Raw genomic sequence first — 18,311 nt, 5'->3', positions numbered from 1 at the left:
TGCGTATTTGCACCACAGTTGAGCAGAAACAGAAAACTGGCACCTCCAGCACCTCTCCATCGTGGGCGGGACAGAAGGGCTGACACTGTTAAAGCGGGGGCGTCCCAGCGCTATGCCTCCTCAGGGTACAGGTGCTCAGAGGATGCTGCACGCTGGAGAGCACCGGTTTCCCAGGGGGATGTGAGGGAAGATGTAAGAATGCCAGATGGCGGGCTGAGGAGGGGCAGGTACCATGACAAGGCAGGGGAGGGGGGCCCCACGGCTCAACCTGCCTCTGCACCCCGCATTCGGCCATGGACCGGGCCAGGCGACAGCGGGTACTGGCCCTCCTCCCCGTCTGCCTCGCCCTCGCCTTCTCCCTCACGGCCGTGGGCAGCAGCTACTGGTGTGAGGGGACCCGGCGGGTGGCAAAGCCGCTGTGCCAGGACCATCCGGAGGTGCTGCACTGCATCCACTACAGCAGTGGCAGCAGGGACAACGGGACCCAGGCCGTCCAGTACATTTGGGAGACGGGAGACGACAGGTTCATCTGGCGCAGGTTCCACCTGGGGCTCTGGCAGTCATGCGAGGAGAGCCTCGACAGCACAGGTGAGCATGGCCTGGGGGGCCCGGGGGGACAGGTGCGGGATGGCCACTAGGGCTTGAACCCCAGCTCTGCCGCTGACTACCTGTGTGTCCTCGAGCAAGGCTCTCCACCTCTCTGAGCCCCAGTTTTCTCACCTATAAAACAGGAACAATAGCTGTACCCATCTCTAGAGTTACCATAAAGATGAAATGACCGAATTCACTAAACACTGCACCAGATACAGGATAAGTGTTTATTACACATTAGCTTTTACCATTTCCTAGTGTCATTCAGTCTCTGGTGAATCTCAAGTGGCCCCCCACCCAACCCTAAACTGCATCCCCGCACGTTTAAGGGGTCTTGGAACAGAAGGTTCTCTTAGGAAACACACTCATCATCATTGGTGGGAAGGGAATCCCCTGTACGGAGCACATACCAGAAGTAAAACCATGAACAAGTCAGACCTTTATCTCAGGCAACCTTGAAATAACCCCAGCAAAGTAAATAGTGTTTTCTCAGCTCGCAAATGAGGAAACTGAGTTTCAAGCTACACAGGAGCAAGCCCTCCACCACCACCATTACTCAGCCCTGATTCGTTGATGTCTTTTGAACTTCAACGGGCTTGACAGGGTGGTGGTGAGGGAAGTGGTGAAGGAAGAGGACAGAGAAGAGGAAAGAGAAAGTTATAATTTGGAGGACGTATTTCAGAGAACAGTGTTTTTACCTCGTGAGCAACCGAGGAAGGAGGAATTCGGCAGCCTGGCTGCAAACCCAACCCCATGCTCGGGGCCAGGATGTTCTTCCCTTCCTGCTGGGAGAACACGGCCCTCAAGGTGGAAAGGAGAGGACCCCCACCCCTCAGCATGCCCACCCTGACCTCAGGCTTATTACATTACATCCTTGTACAGTTTTTCGCTTTTCCTGAAGTTTCTAATTGCCTTTTCTTTCCCCATACCCGTAGCATTAGTAGTTTATTCCTGAGGTCTAAGTAAAAGGCAACAAGAAGGAACCCTCTAAGATGCTGTGTGCCCCTCCCCATCACTGCCCCCGTGGTCACTGCACAGGGGCGGTGCCAAGCCTTGCCCTCCCATGTACACAGGCCAGTGCCTGTGGCCTTTGCTCTAAGTGTGGTGAGGACACTGCAGCAGTACAAGGAGCTCAGGCTACCGGCGGGGCTTTCCCCACCTCTCTCCTCTGGGAAGTGCACTCTCTTCCTATCCGTCCACTCTCTCTACCCTCATGGACAGATGCAGGAGGCTCATGGCCCTGCCTCCTGAAGGGTCCTCAAGATAGTCTCAGGTTTGTGGTTTGGAAAATACAATCATCATACCCCTAGGCAAATTGCTTGAGAATTACCATTCCCTTTCCAAGTCCCCATCTGAGGGTCGCCTATTTCTGTTTCCACCGCTGCATATAAAGAAAGCATGACACCAGCTATCAAATGGTGCACATCACAATCACCCAGGGAGTTTGTAAAAATCCAGATACCCAGCCCTGGACTTTCTGATTCAGCAGGTCTGGGATGCGGTCTATAAACCTGCATTCCCTTTAAAAAAATATTTAACCAAGGTAATATTTACACATAGGTAAGAGATCAAATCATTTTGAAAGGCTTCTAAGAAAAACTAACAGTCTCCTGCCGCTTCCTACTTCATAACCTAGTGCTATACCCAGGGGAAACCACTTTTAGCTTAGTTCTTTCTTCTGGTATTTGCCTCTGCATTTCTAAACAATACGCTGATATTGCTATGTTAGATAGTATCTATTAGATGTTAGATAGTATCATGTTAGATAGTATCTATTGACTTCCTGTCATGATAGACAAGGATAAATTTCTCTCACCACCACATCCCATATCTGCCATCCTTCTAATATAGTTATATTGCTATTTTATTTAAATCAACAAACCAATAATTTATTTACACTATACACGGATTGTTCATCACAGAATCAAGAAGGGTGCTATCGCTACCTTAAACTTCTTATACAGCTTTTTGCTTTTCCTGTAGTTTCTAATTGTCTTTTATTTCCCCATCCTCATAACATTTTTTTTTTTTTTTTTTTTTTTTGCAGTACGCGGGCCTCTCACTGTTGTGGCCTCTCCCTTGGCACTTTTGTCAACACACAGAGTGTTTACTACACACACACCCGTCTTCTCACGGGTCACATGACTGAAAGGTTTTTCGTATATGATCAGGAAGACGTGCTGAATTCTAAGGAGGGTTGATGTTTTCAGTGATTCATGGACAAAGCCAAGGAAAAGTAAAGAATGTATTTCTTGACCCTTTTCTGATTTACGTTTATCTTATATGCTTGATGTCCAACCAGAAGGAGGCTTTACCAAGGGCTTCGCTGGGTTTCCTCAACGATTACTCCACACAGGTGCCTTTTAAGGTACTCTTTGTAAAATTAAATGTGTTGATAGTCAAACAAATTTGGAAGATGTCGTAGACTGCCTTTCCTTCTTGGAAATTCACAATGCACATTAGCACATTAAAATCTCAATAAAGAAACCTGTTTATTCTTACATATCCCAGTGTTTCCTAAAATTAGTTGAGGTAGTAAAAAAAATATCTGTGTAGAATAAGGATTAATATCCTGTGAGACTAGTGTTCAGTGGAACACCCTTTGGAAAAGGCTGATCTAGAACATCAGACTCATTTCACAGATGGGAAAACTGAGTTCCAGAGGTAGACAGGCCCCACTGAGGATTGTATAGCTAGATTCTGATAGAGCTACACATGCAACTCAAACTTCTTAACCCTGAGCCCAGACTTTCCCTACAAACCCACAATACCCAAAACTTAACTGAAGGGCAATGGTCTTATAATTGTCAATGAATAAGTTTGTGCCCATCCATCTAAAAAGAATACTCCACTCACACTTTTATATATTTGGGGTTTTTTTTCTTTTTATTTCTTTTTTTTTTTTAAAGGCAGACTGCCACGTGCAGCGCCTCATTTGGATGTGTCTGGAGTCTCGGAAGCTTGACTACCCTACGTTCTCCTATAAATGGACCTTGAGAGCTTGTCTGGAGGTTCTAGCAGGGGAGCACAGCTACTCGTATACCCTCGACCAAAGAACGGTCCTCCTCTATCGGGGAAGGTCGTCCTCTTCGACAGAGCGTGCAGCTTCGGGAGGGACACAGATGGAGCGGTGAGGGAGGAAGGGGACGCCCGCCTAGCCAGCCAGATCAGCTGAATGAACGCTGGCGATGAAAGGGGTGACAGAGGTGGCAGCCAGATCGCCCTCACATCCTACATATTTCTTGATATAATAAGGTCGTCCAGGTAAACCGAGGTCTTTAAATATTGTCATCACTTTATTAAGAAGGAAGAAAGGAGGCCATTGTCCTCAGAACACCTTCCCCCCTCCCCAGAAACGTGATCACTGTGCTACAAGATGCCCCGAAAACAAAAAAGGTCAGAATTAAATGTTTACTAGATAATAACTAAAACAGTAGCAAACGTATAAGGAAATAAAGCAAAAGGCCTACATTAGGTTGCAAATAAATGCCTACAGAAGGTGGTAAGGGCTAGCGGGGAATGCCAGTGACCTTGAAGCCTCAGCCTTAGCTGAAGGGGGCACGTCTTGCTCAGCTCAGCCTTACGGGCTTGTGGGCTTATGAGCTCAATGTCATCAGTTCCTCTGGTTGTTCAGGGGAGCAAGCTATCTAGCTTTCCATGTGAAAACACATTGCCCAGGCCCAAGAAAGCATGGCTGCAGCGGACCGCAGCCTGGGGCCCCCTCGGGGAGATTACTCCGTACAAATTTCTGCTATTGAGTCTAATTTAGCACAAGTGCCTGGGAGAGTTGGGGGCAAAACAGGAAAAGACTGCAACTGGAGGTGGATGGAAGGCACCCACCCGGGGCTTTAGAGAGAGGGTCAGGAGAGGTGAGGGGGGCTGAGTAGATCTGGCCGTAAGGACTCCAGCCTGGGGAGGATGTGCAGGAGAGGAGCCTCGGGCTGTCCGGCCACCCCCAGCTCTGCTGCCCCCTGAGGCTTCCTGGATATCTTCCTTCTGAATCAGCTCCATCTCCATCCCCCTAAAAGTTGACCCTCCGGGGATCCCCTACCTGGAGTGCTATTTCCGGTGATCCTCTGTTAAGTCACACCGAATAGCTCTGCACCTTCTTCCTAATGCCTTTAAAGAGAGAGCGCATCCTCCGAAGTGAAGATTTAAAACAAAAACTCCTGGTTGGGGCAGCGCTTCGACTAACTGTTCTTCTTCTTGGACGAATGAATTAGTCAACAAAATGTGTTGATTTCCAATACTACGCTGTTCTGCTAAACTCAGAAAGTTCAAGGACAGAGGGACCTGGGCACCCCATAGTGGGTGGGGGCTTGGGGAGAACAGCAGACAGGTTTCCAGAGTCTGTCCCCAGCACTACGACACCGTTTCCTAGGCTGGCTGGCTGTACGGCTTGGCTGGTAAACTTCTGTCCAGCTATGTAACACCTGCCTGTCTGGCTTTGTGGGATTTATAAAGATTTTTCCTTTTAATCCTGCTGGGCTTATTCAAAAGGAACATCATTTCTGAGGATTCATATTAATCAAGGGGTCACTGTGGTCTGACCCTTCGCCCAGGCTAAACTCACCCTCCTAAGCTATTGGGAATTCTCTTAATCTCCTCGGCCGGCCTCCATTTTCACTTTGCCCTGCCCCTGGCTCTGTACCTGGCCTCCTCTTTACTCCTGCTGAGATAAGGCAGCCCTCTTCAGAAGACAAGATAGACCCTTAGGCCTCCGTGTATTAAGTATAAAGACAGCAGGTGGTGATGTTGAAAAAGGCACTGGGTCCCGGGTGAGAAAATCCAGTTTCAACTCCTGATTCTACCAATCTGTTTGAGCCTGGCCTCCAAGTCTGTAAACTACGGACATCTGTACTTGCCTTTATCAATAATTAAACACACCAAAAAGTGGAAGGCTGCTCTCAAGATACTTTCATAACTTTCTCATTGGAGGACTTTGATAAAACCCATTTTGCAGATGAAGAAAGCGAGGCACAGAGAAGTCAAGGAACTTCCTATGATTCCTGACTGGGGCAGAACTGGCATAGAAGCCAGTCCTGTTGGATTTAAATGCCGCATTCTGTCCATGATGTCCATCTGCTACTCTCACTCCAGGCCTGGCTCACAGGGTTCTAGTGAGGAGCTGATGACATGATGTGAAAAAAGGACCCCCATCAGCCCCAAAGTGCCTTGCAAGAGAGCAGGTGCGAGTGTTGAGATTTCCCCAAGGCTGTAGACCTCCCTAGTAGAACTGGGGCGACCAGGACGAATGTTGAGCTACCGTGGCCATAACACTGCTATCAACCGAAAAAAAAAATGCACAACCTAAAAGCTGAGAATTATGTTTTATCTGGGGCATTACTGAGGACTTAAGCCTGGGAGACAGCCTCTCAGAGAGCTCCGAGGGGCCATTCCAAGGAGGAAAGGGGGGAGCCAGGATGTATAGGAGTTTTTGCAAAAAAACAGGTAATCAAACATCAAAAGATTACTGCTAATTAAAGAAAAACCAGGCATCTCAAGGAAAGGAGCGCAGCACTTTTCCATGTATGGGAAGACGCAAGAGTCTGGGCTTAATGAAATTCTTCCTTTGATGTGCCTCTTCACTATCTAGGGCCAGTATCCCGGTTTTCCGCAACATCCTTTGTTGACTGATACGGCAAGAGACATTCTCTGTCCACACCACTGCTGCCACCAAAAGCAGAGAATCAACCAGGAAAAATGTCCCCTTGCACAATCCAAAACGGACTTAATGAGAAGGCTGCAGAGGCCAGTGTGGCTGTAGATTGGCAGCTAGCTCCCTGATTCTGTTGCGCTTGGTCCCAGGCAGTGTAAATACGCTCCTTCGGGCCACTTGTTGTGGACAGTTAGGTGACAGATGAATCCCTGCTTCCGAATCAAGCCCAGCAGGGCAGCTCAGCCAGATGGCGGTATCATAAACCCAAACTTTATTTCTCTTCTTCCTATAGCCCAGCAGAGGGGCAACGCAGAAGCATGAAGGAATGAGGCCCAAGGGTACTTGGAGGTTGAGCATGGCAAATCTCAAGGGTTATGGCCTTTGGGCATCTGTACCTTCAAAACATGCACCTGGCCATACATAGCATACTTGATGAAGCAGAAGGTGAATGCTGGCTTGCGCTAAGGAAGCAAAAAATGGGTTCTGCATCGGGAAGTCAGCTTGCGGGAGAGAGGACATGAAAGAAGAAGAGAGATCTAGACGTGAGGCTGGAGGAATGGGGGGAGGCTGTATGAGTTCTTGAATAGGAAAGTGATCTGGAATTTTCTCTTCTATAAGAGAAAATATATTTTCTAAAGTCCAAAGATGCTCCTCAACGTTACTTCTCTCCCTGAAAACTTCCAGAAAAGTTAGTTGACGTGATCTTTGCCCTCAAGGTGCTTACAGTCTAGTGATAAATAATAATTTATGCTAACCATAAGCAAAAAGGCCCCATTAGAACTCATTTTTAATTAATTAATTTATTTATTTATTTTGGCTGCGTTGAGTCTTCATTGCTGCGCGCGGGTTTTCTCTAGTTGCGGCGAGCGGGGGCTCCTCTTCCCGATGCGGTGCGAGGGCTTCTCATGGCAGTGGCTTCTCTTGTTGCGGAGCACGGGCTCTAGGCACACGGGCTTCAGTAGCTGTGGCACGCGGGCTCAGTAGCTGCGGCTCACGGGCTCTAGAGCACAGGGTCGGTAGTTGTGGTGCACAGGCTTAGTTGCTCCGCGGCATGGGGGATCTTCTCGGACCAGGGCTCGAACCCATGTCCCCTGCAGTGGCAGGCAGATTCTTAACCACTGAGCCACCAGGGAAGTCCCAGAACTCATTTTATTCCATTAAGGTTTAAGTGCACAGTAACTAGGAGAGCAGCCTTCCTACCTAGTATCTCATTTAATCTTCAAAGCAAGGCTAGTGTGGGGACTGTTGAACAGATTTTAGCAATGGGAAAGCCATTCCTTTGAAGAGTTAATGATCTATGCCCCTAACTTCGCCTCTTTTAGCTCCGACCAGCCCAGACTGGAAACAGCTGGATGCATCTCCGCTACAGCCGGCTGGGCTGCATTAAATCAGCGACATGGCTGGACCGCACAGGCGGGGCCCCTGCAAGCCCAGTTCTAGTGCTGAAAATGCCTCTACCTGTGTCTTCTTTACCATTTCTTCCTCTCAGATGTCCTTGGACCCACTCTTCCTAACTGTGCAGAGAAGAATCAGGCAATTTCCCAGGCTCCTCCCACTCTGCCACCCATGATTCATTTCGGGGCTGAAGTATGGAGAAATTGGCACACCCACCTGGGACAGGATCCCAGAAGGTGATTTGCTGTGGTCTCAATCATCCATCTGTCACTCACCCCCAAACCAGAATTGGGTGACATCCGTCCACTCAGTAGATATTTAAGGACTTAGCTCCTTCAAAGGGACTACACATCAAAAGTAGCAACGCAAGGTTTTCTAGCCGATCTGCGCAACGTGACAGATGATACAGGCAAAGCACACCCCCCAGAGCACAGAAGAAGCCTGGTGGTGGGTTCTGCCCTGTACTTGGTACACACGTAATAACTGCTTCCTTTCGCTTCCCTTCCAGAAAGCAAAATGGAGTACGAGTAATTGGCTCACTCGGTAGCAGAGATAGTTCTGATATCTGCTCTAATTCATTTTTTTTAATGATTACGAACATTGTCACTTGCTCTCTACCCAGAAAGAAATTATTTCAGACTCATATCATCATGGTGCTGTTTGGGAAGTCAAGTACCCCTGGTCTAAGGCTTGCAGCATCAGTCCAGATGGGCTAAGTTATGCTATAATAACAGACAAGCCCCAAGTCCCAGCAGTTTAAGCCAACAAATTCATTTCTAGCTCTTGCTGTTTGTACTTTTCAGGTCGGCAAGCAGCGTCTCCTCACTGGAGCCACTCAGGGATCTAGGCAGACAGAGACTCCATCTGGACTTGGGCTTCTGTGACCATGGAAGCAAGAAGATGAGAACCTTTAGACAAAACACGGGCTCTTAAAACTTCTGACCAGAAGTGACCTCCTCCCCCCATTTCCACTCCCAATTCTTGGCTGAAGAAAGGCACACGGCCTAGCCTGGATTCACTGGAGCAGACCTATATCATGATCCCCCAGGGAGGTGCACCACCTGTTGGGGAGCAATAAAGCCACACTCCCCAATCCTTGTTCAAAATGACCTGGATACACTCAAGGGATCTAGAAACACAGTTTGCCCCTAATAGTCAAGGTTCACCCTACTTGGGCTTCTGTCCTCTTTTTCTTCTAGGTGAAAAGTGTAGGAGTTTCCAGAGTCTCATACCAGCTGAAGAACGAGGTAAATACCTTCCTCACGTTCTGACCACCAGCCCTCCTCGCACTTTGGACAAGTTCTATGGTTTTGGTTGGGTTGGGGGAAAAGAGGAAAGAGTTATTTACGGTTTTTCTACGAAGTCAAGTCCAAAAGCCAGAACCACTGGCTCTTTTCATGTGCCCTGTAGTCAGTAATGCTAGAAAATGTTAAACCACCAACTTTGCGGAGGAGAGGGGAAGCCCTGATTGGTAGTGTTTGGAACTTTCCAGGGAGTAAACGCTCCCACCATGGCTGATTTCAAGCTACCGATGTGAGGTGACCACAGAACAGGAAAGAGATGAGTCTAGCTCATCACTTCCTATAGCGTTTTTTCTTTTCTATGACACTCATCAAATTTGTACTTACTTTCTTAGTATCTGTTTTCCCAGCTGGAATATAGCTTTTGTGATGGCATGGACCACATCTGTTCCATTTATTGCTGTGTCTACACAGTACCTAACTACCTTATAGGAGGCCTTTTGCAAATAATAGTTTCTCTCCCTGTCCCCTTTATTCACTCCCTTCCACATCCAACGCAGTTTCTTGAAGCTGCAGATGAGGTCCCACCCAAAGGGTAAATCATAGGCTCACACAGAAACAAATGAGATTTTGGTATCTCGAATCAGGGCTCCTCAATGCTCAGATTCCTTTGCCCACCCTGGTTAAGTGGATCCTCTCCTTTAAAAGACAAAGATAATGTCTTCTGGTGGAATCAAAATAACACTTTAACTTTTGAACTAGGCCATGGGACCTCCAGTACCCCTCAGCTCCCCACATCAGAATTTTGCTTAGTGCTTTTTCCCTTCCAGCTAACAACAATCTTTACAAACTTCTCTTTCAAGCCCCGGGACCCCCCTTTCACTGTCAGCTTTCCAAGACTCTGCAGAGGTATCTGTGGTTTTTCACCCCGCGGTGCTGGTTTTGTATTTTTTGTTTTAGAAGTGAACTAACTCAAAGGACTAAATATCCTAGTACTTCTAAGTTCCCAGCGTCTCTGCCATCCTTACATTTCGCAGGTGTTTTGTGGCTGTGCATTGGGGCTGAGGTCCTGAATATCCTTCTGACGTTGACAAGCGCCATCGTCCTGGGCTCCAGAGTGAGTTATCACAGCTCTGGATTCCACTGGCTCAAGGTGGATGCCTCTGTAGCCATCCTCATGGTGCTTGCAGGTACGTTCCCCAAGCGCATCATCAGAACAGGCAAATCCCCCACAGCCTGCCCCAGAGGGAACTGGCAAAGCTCCAGGCTGGCTCTTCCTGTCGCTAGCCCATTCAGCAGGACATCTGGTCCGCGGGAGAAGCTACTGAATTAATCCCATTGGTGGAAGCAATGGGTGACTGATAAAATAAAAGGGGGATAGGCACAAATGGAGAATAAAATTTATCAGTATGTCTCTGTCACAACCCTGGGAAGGGGGTCCACTGGCTCTAGAACAGAGATTGCTTTGTTTAGTACGATGGTTAAGCATGAGTCTGTGGAGAAATCCTCCCTGCGTTCAGATCTCTCCTACTTAATGGCTGTGTGACCCTGGGCAAGTGGCTTAACTTCTGCAAGCTAGCTACCTCAAAAGGCTATGGTGAAGACTAAATAAGAATGCACCTAGTATATAGTAAGTACTCAAAAAAATGGTAGCTTGTTAAGAATGATTATCCAAGTTTGGGGTCAATATCCCACTGAAGATGATCCCCAGTTGGTCACTGCCTGCCATACATTTATTAAATAAAAACATAAATGTAATGGGAGTCCCTGAAAAAGAAAGACAAAACAATAGGACAACTAATATTTAAAAGCAAAATTCAAGGAAATTTTCTGGACCAAAGACCAAAATCTGTATATAGAAAACTCCCTCCAAATACCTGACAAAATGACACAGTACATTCAAGTCCTAGACACATCCCATTAAAACTGTTCAAGGAAAAAAAATCCTCTGGCTCTCCAGGCAAAAAGACCAATTCACCTACAAAGGACAGAAAACCACACTGGCAACTGACTTCGGTTCCCACTAATTATTGGCTATGCAAGTCTACTGTGGCCAGAATATGTTCAGATTTTTATGCAAAGTTTTTATGTGTCAGCGAACAATCCACATTCTAAAGAATAACGGGACAGAACTTGGTCAAGTATGGCTTAAGGCCAAATGTCGCTCAAGGACCTCCCCTGTGTGCTGGGAAAGAGAGGATAGAAGATTGATGTCTCTGAGCATAGCGACACAGGGACATGATAAAACAGAAAGATGTGGTCTTGGGAGGGATGACATGGCAAAGGAACCTATACCACTGCGTAGATCGGTGACTCTAAGAAATTAGTGTACATGTAAAACATGAAGGCTGCTTGGAAGGGCTCAAGGAGGATGCTAGTGGGCTCTGGACATCCACCTCATGTACCGTAGAGAAACTACATTCTTCACTGTGGCTCACAAGCTTTCCTTGTGCAGGGCTCCTAGCCATGGTGGCCCACATGATGTACACAACCATTTTTCAAATCACTGTGAACGTTGGACCGGAAGATTGGAAGCCTCAGACGTGGGACTATGGCTGGTCATACTGGTGAGTTGCTGGCCACGGTGCTCAAGCCCCGAAGGACCAGCAGGGAGGCACACAGGTTTTGTAGGACCACTGACCTTGGTCATGGTTCTGCCACCTGCTACTCTTGGATTAGTTTCGTAATCTTTCTGTAGCCCAGTTTCCTCATCTGTAAAATGATGTACCTGTCTCAGTTGTGCTTATGGGAATATAAAGAGGTTATGTTTATAAAATTCTTGGCACAGAGTAAAGTGCTCAAGAAATAGAGATAGTGCTGTTACTTTCTTAAACACAGCTTAAGGGGAAAAGTCCTGCTATAATTCCTAATAAATACTTCAATGAGGAGAGACCCAGCCCCTGATTCTAACGGAAAGACAGGCCATGACACAGAAGTTCTAGCTCTACCAGAAAGACTCGACCATGTCACACAAGTCCACAGGGGTTCTCTTTGATGTGGAACTCCGAATCCTGGCTGCATCTTAAAATATATATATACATATACTTACATTTTCCTCCTCTATAACAACGTCTTGTGTTACTTTCTCTTTGTAGAACAAGTGTCATGTTCAGGGCTCACTCCCTCATCCTACTATATACCAGCGTTTGGCAAATACACCTATGTTATGACTATCTATAAACTTCATGATTTATTAGATTTTGAACGCTTCTTCGTCTTTGAAATCTGAAGAAGTTAATTTTTACAAATGTTTCTCTTTATACCATTTCCTCCACTTGTTTGTCACTTTAGCTGTCTCCCTCTGAGCAGGTGCCATTGGTCCTGAGGTGACCTCACCAGCACTGCACACAGTCAGGAGTACAGCTGCTCTAGAGCTGAGAGGGATGTCAGGTGGGTCAGGATCTGTGGCCAATTTATATTGAGGTCCTACTGCTGTGGATGTAAAAGCAAATCCCAAACATCATAGGAGTTTGAAAAATGGTCTGTTTGTTTCCAATGCCATTTTGTTTCCTATTGCTTTCAATTTCTTAATTTTCAATAAAAGAAATACATACTAGTTTTTAAAACTCAAATGGTATTAAACATAACAATCTCTCAGTCCCATCTCTCCCTGCTCTACTCTTCCAACCCACCAAAACCCTCTGTCTTCCTGCTCCGCTCTGGAATGGAGCTGTCGAGTGGAGATTTCCCTTTGCTAGTCCCTTGTTTCCTTGTGTCCTAGGTCCTGTATCATTATCCTAGTTTACAACCACTTTTTTGTGGGAGCACATCCTCCAGTAGCTTCTGAAGAAAGGATTCAATGAGAGATAAATTATTTTATTCCTTGCATGTCTGGAAATGTATCTTTTCAATGCTCCATCTTGATTGATAGTTTGGTGGTATGTAAAATTCTTTGTTGAAAGTCATTCTCCCTTAGAATTTTGAAGATGTGTCTGTTTCCTTCTAGAATGTATTGCTTCCATCAAGAGTCCAATACCATTCTGATTCATGTTCTATTACAGGTAATCTATTGTTTTCTACTCATGATAATGTACCTTGAAGGGGATCTTCTTTCCGTCACATTCATTCTTCTTTCATGTGCTTGGTGAGCCCTTAAATTTGAATATTCACGTCCTAGAATTCTGAGAATTCTGTCTTTGATTTTTCCATTCCTCAGTCTTCTGCTCTCTTTTCAGAGAATTTTTATGAGTTAGATATCGGGTCTATTGGATTAATTATCTAGATGTTGTTGCACCTCTTATATCTTCTATCTCTTTTTGGTATTTCTGAAAATTTTCTTTCTATTTGTCTCCAACTTTTCTATTGAATTCTTATTTTGAATCTTATTGGACTTTCCAAGATCTTCCTTGTTTTCCAGTTGTTCCTTTTTCATATACCCTGGTATCGCTTTATTGATGCAATATCTTCTCATATTTCTCTGAGGATATTAATCAAAGAGTTTTCTTTTTGTTGCTGTTTTCTTCTCTTCCTCATTTTATCTTTTTCCTTCAGATTCCTTTCTTTCTTTTTGCGGGGGGGGGGAGGATTTGGGGTTTTTTTGGCCGTGCCCCATGGCATGTGGGATCTTAGTTCCCCAGCCAGGGATCGAACCCTGTGCCCCCTGCATTGGAAGCATGGAGTGTTAACCCCCGGACCACCAGGGAAGTCCCCAGATTCCTTTCTCTTCTGTTTGTTGTTGGGCCTTTCTCCTAGATCTTGGTATCCTTGATTGTCAAGTCATATTTAAGGATGACTGGAAACCCTGGAGTGGGGCTGGAACTTAATAACTGGTAGGGTTTTTGTAGCTGATTGGATATGGAGCTATTTATTTTACCTGGGAATTCCACCCCATGAAACATACACACATGTCAGTTTGCAGAGGTTCTCAGCAGCCACTCTTCTGGGTTCTGTGAAAGATGAAAAGTGTAGACTATCAACTCAGAACGCAATAGGCTTCCAGAGGATAGGGATATAAAAATAACCATGCCCAGTGCCAGTGTCCTGGGTTAGAGACAACAACAAAAAGTAATACATATGTCAGCAGATACTATGCTGAGTACTTCCCATGCCCATGTGAATTCCTCACAACCATCTGGTGTCCAGCATTGCTATCATTCCGCTTTTGCAGATGAGGAAACTGATCCAGAAAGATGAAGTCGCCGCTTCAAGGTCCCACAGTTAGTAAGAGATGGGTACAAACCCACAGTGCAAACTCAGCACAATGACTCCAGAATCGCTTCTCTTAACCATCAACACGTTGCCTACAACAACACATTGGCTGCTCTCTGAGATCCAAATTGGGTAGAACCAGCAGCTAATGTTCCACCCCAGCAGGAAGCCCTGGAATCATAGCCCTACACCCTTTCCTAACTGTGCCTTTTGTCGACAGCCTCGCATGGGGTTCTTTTGCCCTGTGCATGGTGGCATCGGTCACGGCCACGAGCAGATACACGGCAGCCCGCGTGGAACTGGCAGAGAAGAAAAGCGTGCGGAAGGGCAGTCAGCTCTCTCAACACAACTTCCAGGAACCCGAGTCTTCAGAAAGTGTGTGGGAAACAGAAGCTGCTCCCAGCCCCGCTGGGCGTACCCTCGTCAATATATCTGAGCACCTGCCATCAGATTCCAAAGGCAAGGTGTCCGTGTGCTAGCCAGGGTTCATGGCTGCCAGATCTGTACAGGCAGACAAGCCAGGCACTTATGTCCACAATGAACATCTTTGGAGTGGGCTTCCCAAAGCTGTGGTCCAAGTAAACCTTCCACCTGCCATCTTACCCTTCACTAAACACCTTTGGCTTCAGTTTCTGATTCCTGTTAACATGTCAGTATCTTTAAGTGACATAATATTTATAGACTATATCAACCATTGATACTCTAGTATAAATGAGCATCTCACGCTTTCCTGAGAGTTTAATAAGGGTGACAAAAAAAAAAAAAGGGGAACATGTGGGTGCTAAGAGTAAGAGAAGCTGAAGAAAAGGGAAAACAGGCTTTGACTCCAAAGGATGTAAATTTATTGCCCACACAGTTCTGTTGATAGAAGAGTCCAGAACGTTTTTTCCTTAACTGACACACACAAATTGATAGTATGTGTGACTATCCCATATTTTCTTTTTTGTTTTAATCCAGAAGAAACGAATTTAAAAATTAGTTTTGTGGTATTTTTAAAACATATTTTCTTCTAAACTTTCTAATTTCCACCTACAGGAAAATCAGTCTGGAAGGATAATCAAATGATAAAACAAAATGAGAACGGTTGAATGGAATGACATCTTGTCACAGTTAAGTGGAACAAATGTTTGAATTGGTGTGCTTAAATGAAATTGCCAGGCGCTTCTGCTTCTAAAAATAAACATTGCAAAACATGCAAGTCTTGTGTGAAACAGTGGTGTGCTGGATGCTTCCTAACTTGTTCAGTTACAACTTTACATAAATTTATCTTGTATTTTAAACGAACATGTTATTGAGGCCACAGGTTGTTAGACACAGAATTTGGGTTGTTGAAAAAAAAAAGGACTGTCATATTCTAACAACCCTAAATGCATCTCAGCTTAGACTCATTTTTCAAAAATGTGTTTATGTTTAGTGACTATATCATTTCTGAAAAAAAAAACCCTGAATGTTTCAAATAAAATCACTCAATCTGCTTATGCTGAACTGTAACATTTAGATTGTCATAGAATAAGGGACAGTTCAGCTAACTTCTTCACGTTTGGGGCTCCAGTTGAGTACCTGCCTAATGAATGATGGGCCCGTGGAATTTTGTGTTTTGCTGAATCACGCATATCTGAAGGGATAGTAAACGGATTTTCACTGGAATGAGCCCAGTGCAGAGAAGCCGTGCTGAGAGCCTCTGGAGCAGAAGGGTTTGTACCCAGTGACCCCTGCCCTCCACAGTGTACATGTTCTGTTATATGATTTGTCACCCCTGGGTGTCTGTGGAGGTAAATCCTGTGTCGCTGATGTCTGGGGCTGGGGGAGTCAGTGATCAACTAGACCCCGGGCAGGGCAGGAGACGCCTGTTCCCGAAGCTCGGGTCAAAAAACTGATTCTTGGCTACATTCTGAGTTTCCAAGGCCCTCTGCTTCCTTTTATAGATATATATTTTTTAACATCTTTATTGGAGTATAATTGCTTTACAATGGTGTGTTAGTTTCTGCTTTATAGCAAAGGGAATCAGCTATACGTATACATATGTCCCTGTATCTCCCTTTATATTTTTTGTGTTGATTTTATTCACGTACAACATATATATACAGAAAAGTACGCAAACCCTAAGTGTGCAGCTTAAGGAACTTTCAGACAATGAACACAGCTGTGTAACCATCCCTCAGTTCAAGGTGTCTCATTTCCATCTATCTTTCCTCTTATAAAACAAATTTGGGTGGATTTTAATTCCTCCGTATATTGAAATAATCTGTTTACAGGTCTGTTCCCCTCTTATGAATTATAAATTATTTCTTTGCAACATGAACTGTCCTCTGTACATTCCAGCATCTAAAACAATCGTTGGCAAATAGAACCCCCAACACACATGTGTGTATAGGTATGTGTATACATACACATGTATGTTTATACAAGTATGTGCACACACATTACCTGACTTAGCCCTGGCATCCTTCACCTCTGAATCCTGTCCAGAGTCCTCAGGAATGGGTCTCGATATGCATTAAGGAAAGACAACAAGGAAAACCAACACAGACTAGGAAAAAATTGTCAGAAAGAAGAGAGAAACCAAAACCATCGGGCACAGCAATGGAACAGAGCCATCCTGGGTGTTGTCCACACGTCACCTCTTATATTCTAACTCTACGCAGTGGTGCAGCGAGGAAGACAATAGCATTAGTATCCTCATTTCCAGATGATGGCCATGACATTCAGAAGGTTTATGTGTGTGCCTGAGGCTACACACAAGTCAGAAGCAGAACTGGGGTTCAGACTCAGGGCTGTCCAACTTCAAACCCGTCATGCTGCCTTTCTGGAGGCGCAGTGGGAGCCACGTTCTTTTCTCCCCTTCTCCCTCCCTAAGTGAGGCTGTCAGAGGGCAGGGCGCCGGGGCATTTTATGGAGGAGTAAAGGGGTTGTAAACGCTGAGATGAAGCCGTGGAGGGAACACTCTTCTCTGATTCACAGATGGATTAGGGCGAGTGCAAGCTACATGCGGCCTGAAACTAGATGTGGTTCCAAGTGTGGCTTCTACGTGGAACCGAGGAGGCGGCAGAGGCCCCCGAGGTAAGGCAGGCTGGGACTAGCTCTGATCCAGACTGTGACTTTCACACCCCAGGTTTCCCAGAATGGTCCCCGACCCCGTAAATGCATTCACACTGGTCTTAGTTCTCAATTCTTGGACTAGAAAATACCATTATTTCAGGGTTAGGTGAAGCTTCAGGCATCTTTCTTTTTTTTTTTTAATTTTAATTATGCTTTATTATTTGACCTACATGCTATTTATGATTGTATTGATTAATTTTAAATTCTTTTTTCTTTTTCTTTTTTTTTTTTTTAAACCCCACATTTGTTTATTTATTTATTTTTTTGGCTGTGTTGGGTCTTCGTTTCTGTGCGAGGGCTTTCTCTAGTTGTGGCAAGCGGGGGCCACTCTTCATCGCAGTGCGTGTGCCTCTCACTATCGCGGCCTCTCTTGTTGCGGAGCACAGGCTCCAGACGCGCAGGCTCAGTAGTTGTGGCTCACGGGCCCAGCCGCTCCACAGCATGTGGGATCTTCCCAGACCAGGGCTCGAACCCGTGTCCCCTGCAGCGGCAGTCGGACTCTCAACCACTACGCCACCAGGGAAGCCCTTGTTTTTTTAATATAGATGATTTAGAATATTGCATTAGTTTCAGGTATACAGCACAGTGATTCAGTTGTGAGTTTTGTTTTTTTTTTTTTGCAGATTCTATTTCATTATAGGTTGTTACAAGATATCGAACATAATTCCCTGTGCTATGCAGTAAATCCTCGTTGCTTATCTATTTTATGTATGGTAGTTTGTATCTGTTAATCTCATACTCCTAATTTGTCCCTCCCCGCCTCCTCTGGTAATCACAAGTTTGTTTCCTAGGATTGTAAATCTGTATTGTATATACATTCATTTGTATTATTTTTAAATTCCACATATAAGCGGTATCATACGGTATGGGTCTTTGACTTATTTCACTAAGCATAATAATCTCTAGGTCCAGCCATGTTGCTGCAAATGGCAATATTTCTCTCTCTATATATATCACATCTTCTTAAGCCAGCCGCCTGTTAATGGGAAGTTGGTTTGTTTCCACGTCTTGGCTATTGTAAATAGTGCTGCTATGAATTTTGGGTGCATGTATCTTTTCAAACTAGTGTTTTCATTTTTTTCTACAAATATACCCAGGAGTGGGATTGCTGGATCACATGGCAGCTCTATTTTTAGTTTTTTAAGGAACCTCCATACTGTTTTCCATAGTAGCTACTA

General features: G+C 45.3%; 1 protein-coding gene across 1 annotated transcript; it reads left to right on the top strand.

Annotated features, from left to right (window-relative positions):
• Positions 1-293: 293 nt before the first annotated feature.
• Positions 294-14,513, top strand: GSG1L2 (GSG1 like 2). Its single transcript, XM_030862333.1, has 5 exons — positions 294-588; positions 8,845-8,892; positions 9,924-10,076; positions 11,342-11,453; positions 14,255-14,513. Exons 1-5 carry the CDS (start codon positions 294-296, stop codon positions 14,511-14,513), a joined length of 867 nt encoding a protein of 288 aa, XP_030718193.1.
• Positions 14,514-18,311: the final 3,798 nt, after the last annotated feature.

Source organism: Globicephala melas, chromosome 20 (assembly GCF_963455315.2).
Source record: "Globicephala melas chromosome 20, mGloMel1.2, whole genome shotgun sequence".
In the NCBI taxonomy this organism is placed as follows: domain Eukaryota; kingdom Metazoa; phylum Chordata; class Mammalia; order Artiodactyla; family Delphinidae; genus Globicephala; species Globicephala melas.
This window is presented reverse-complemented; position numbering and strand designations above follow the sequence as displayed.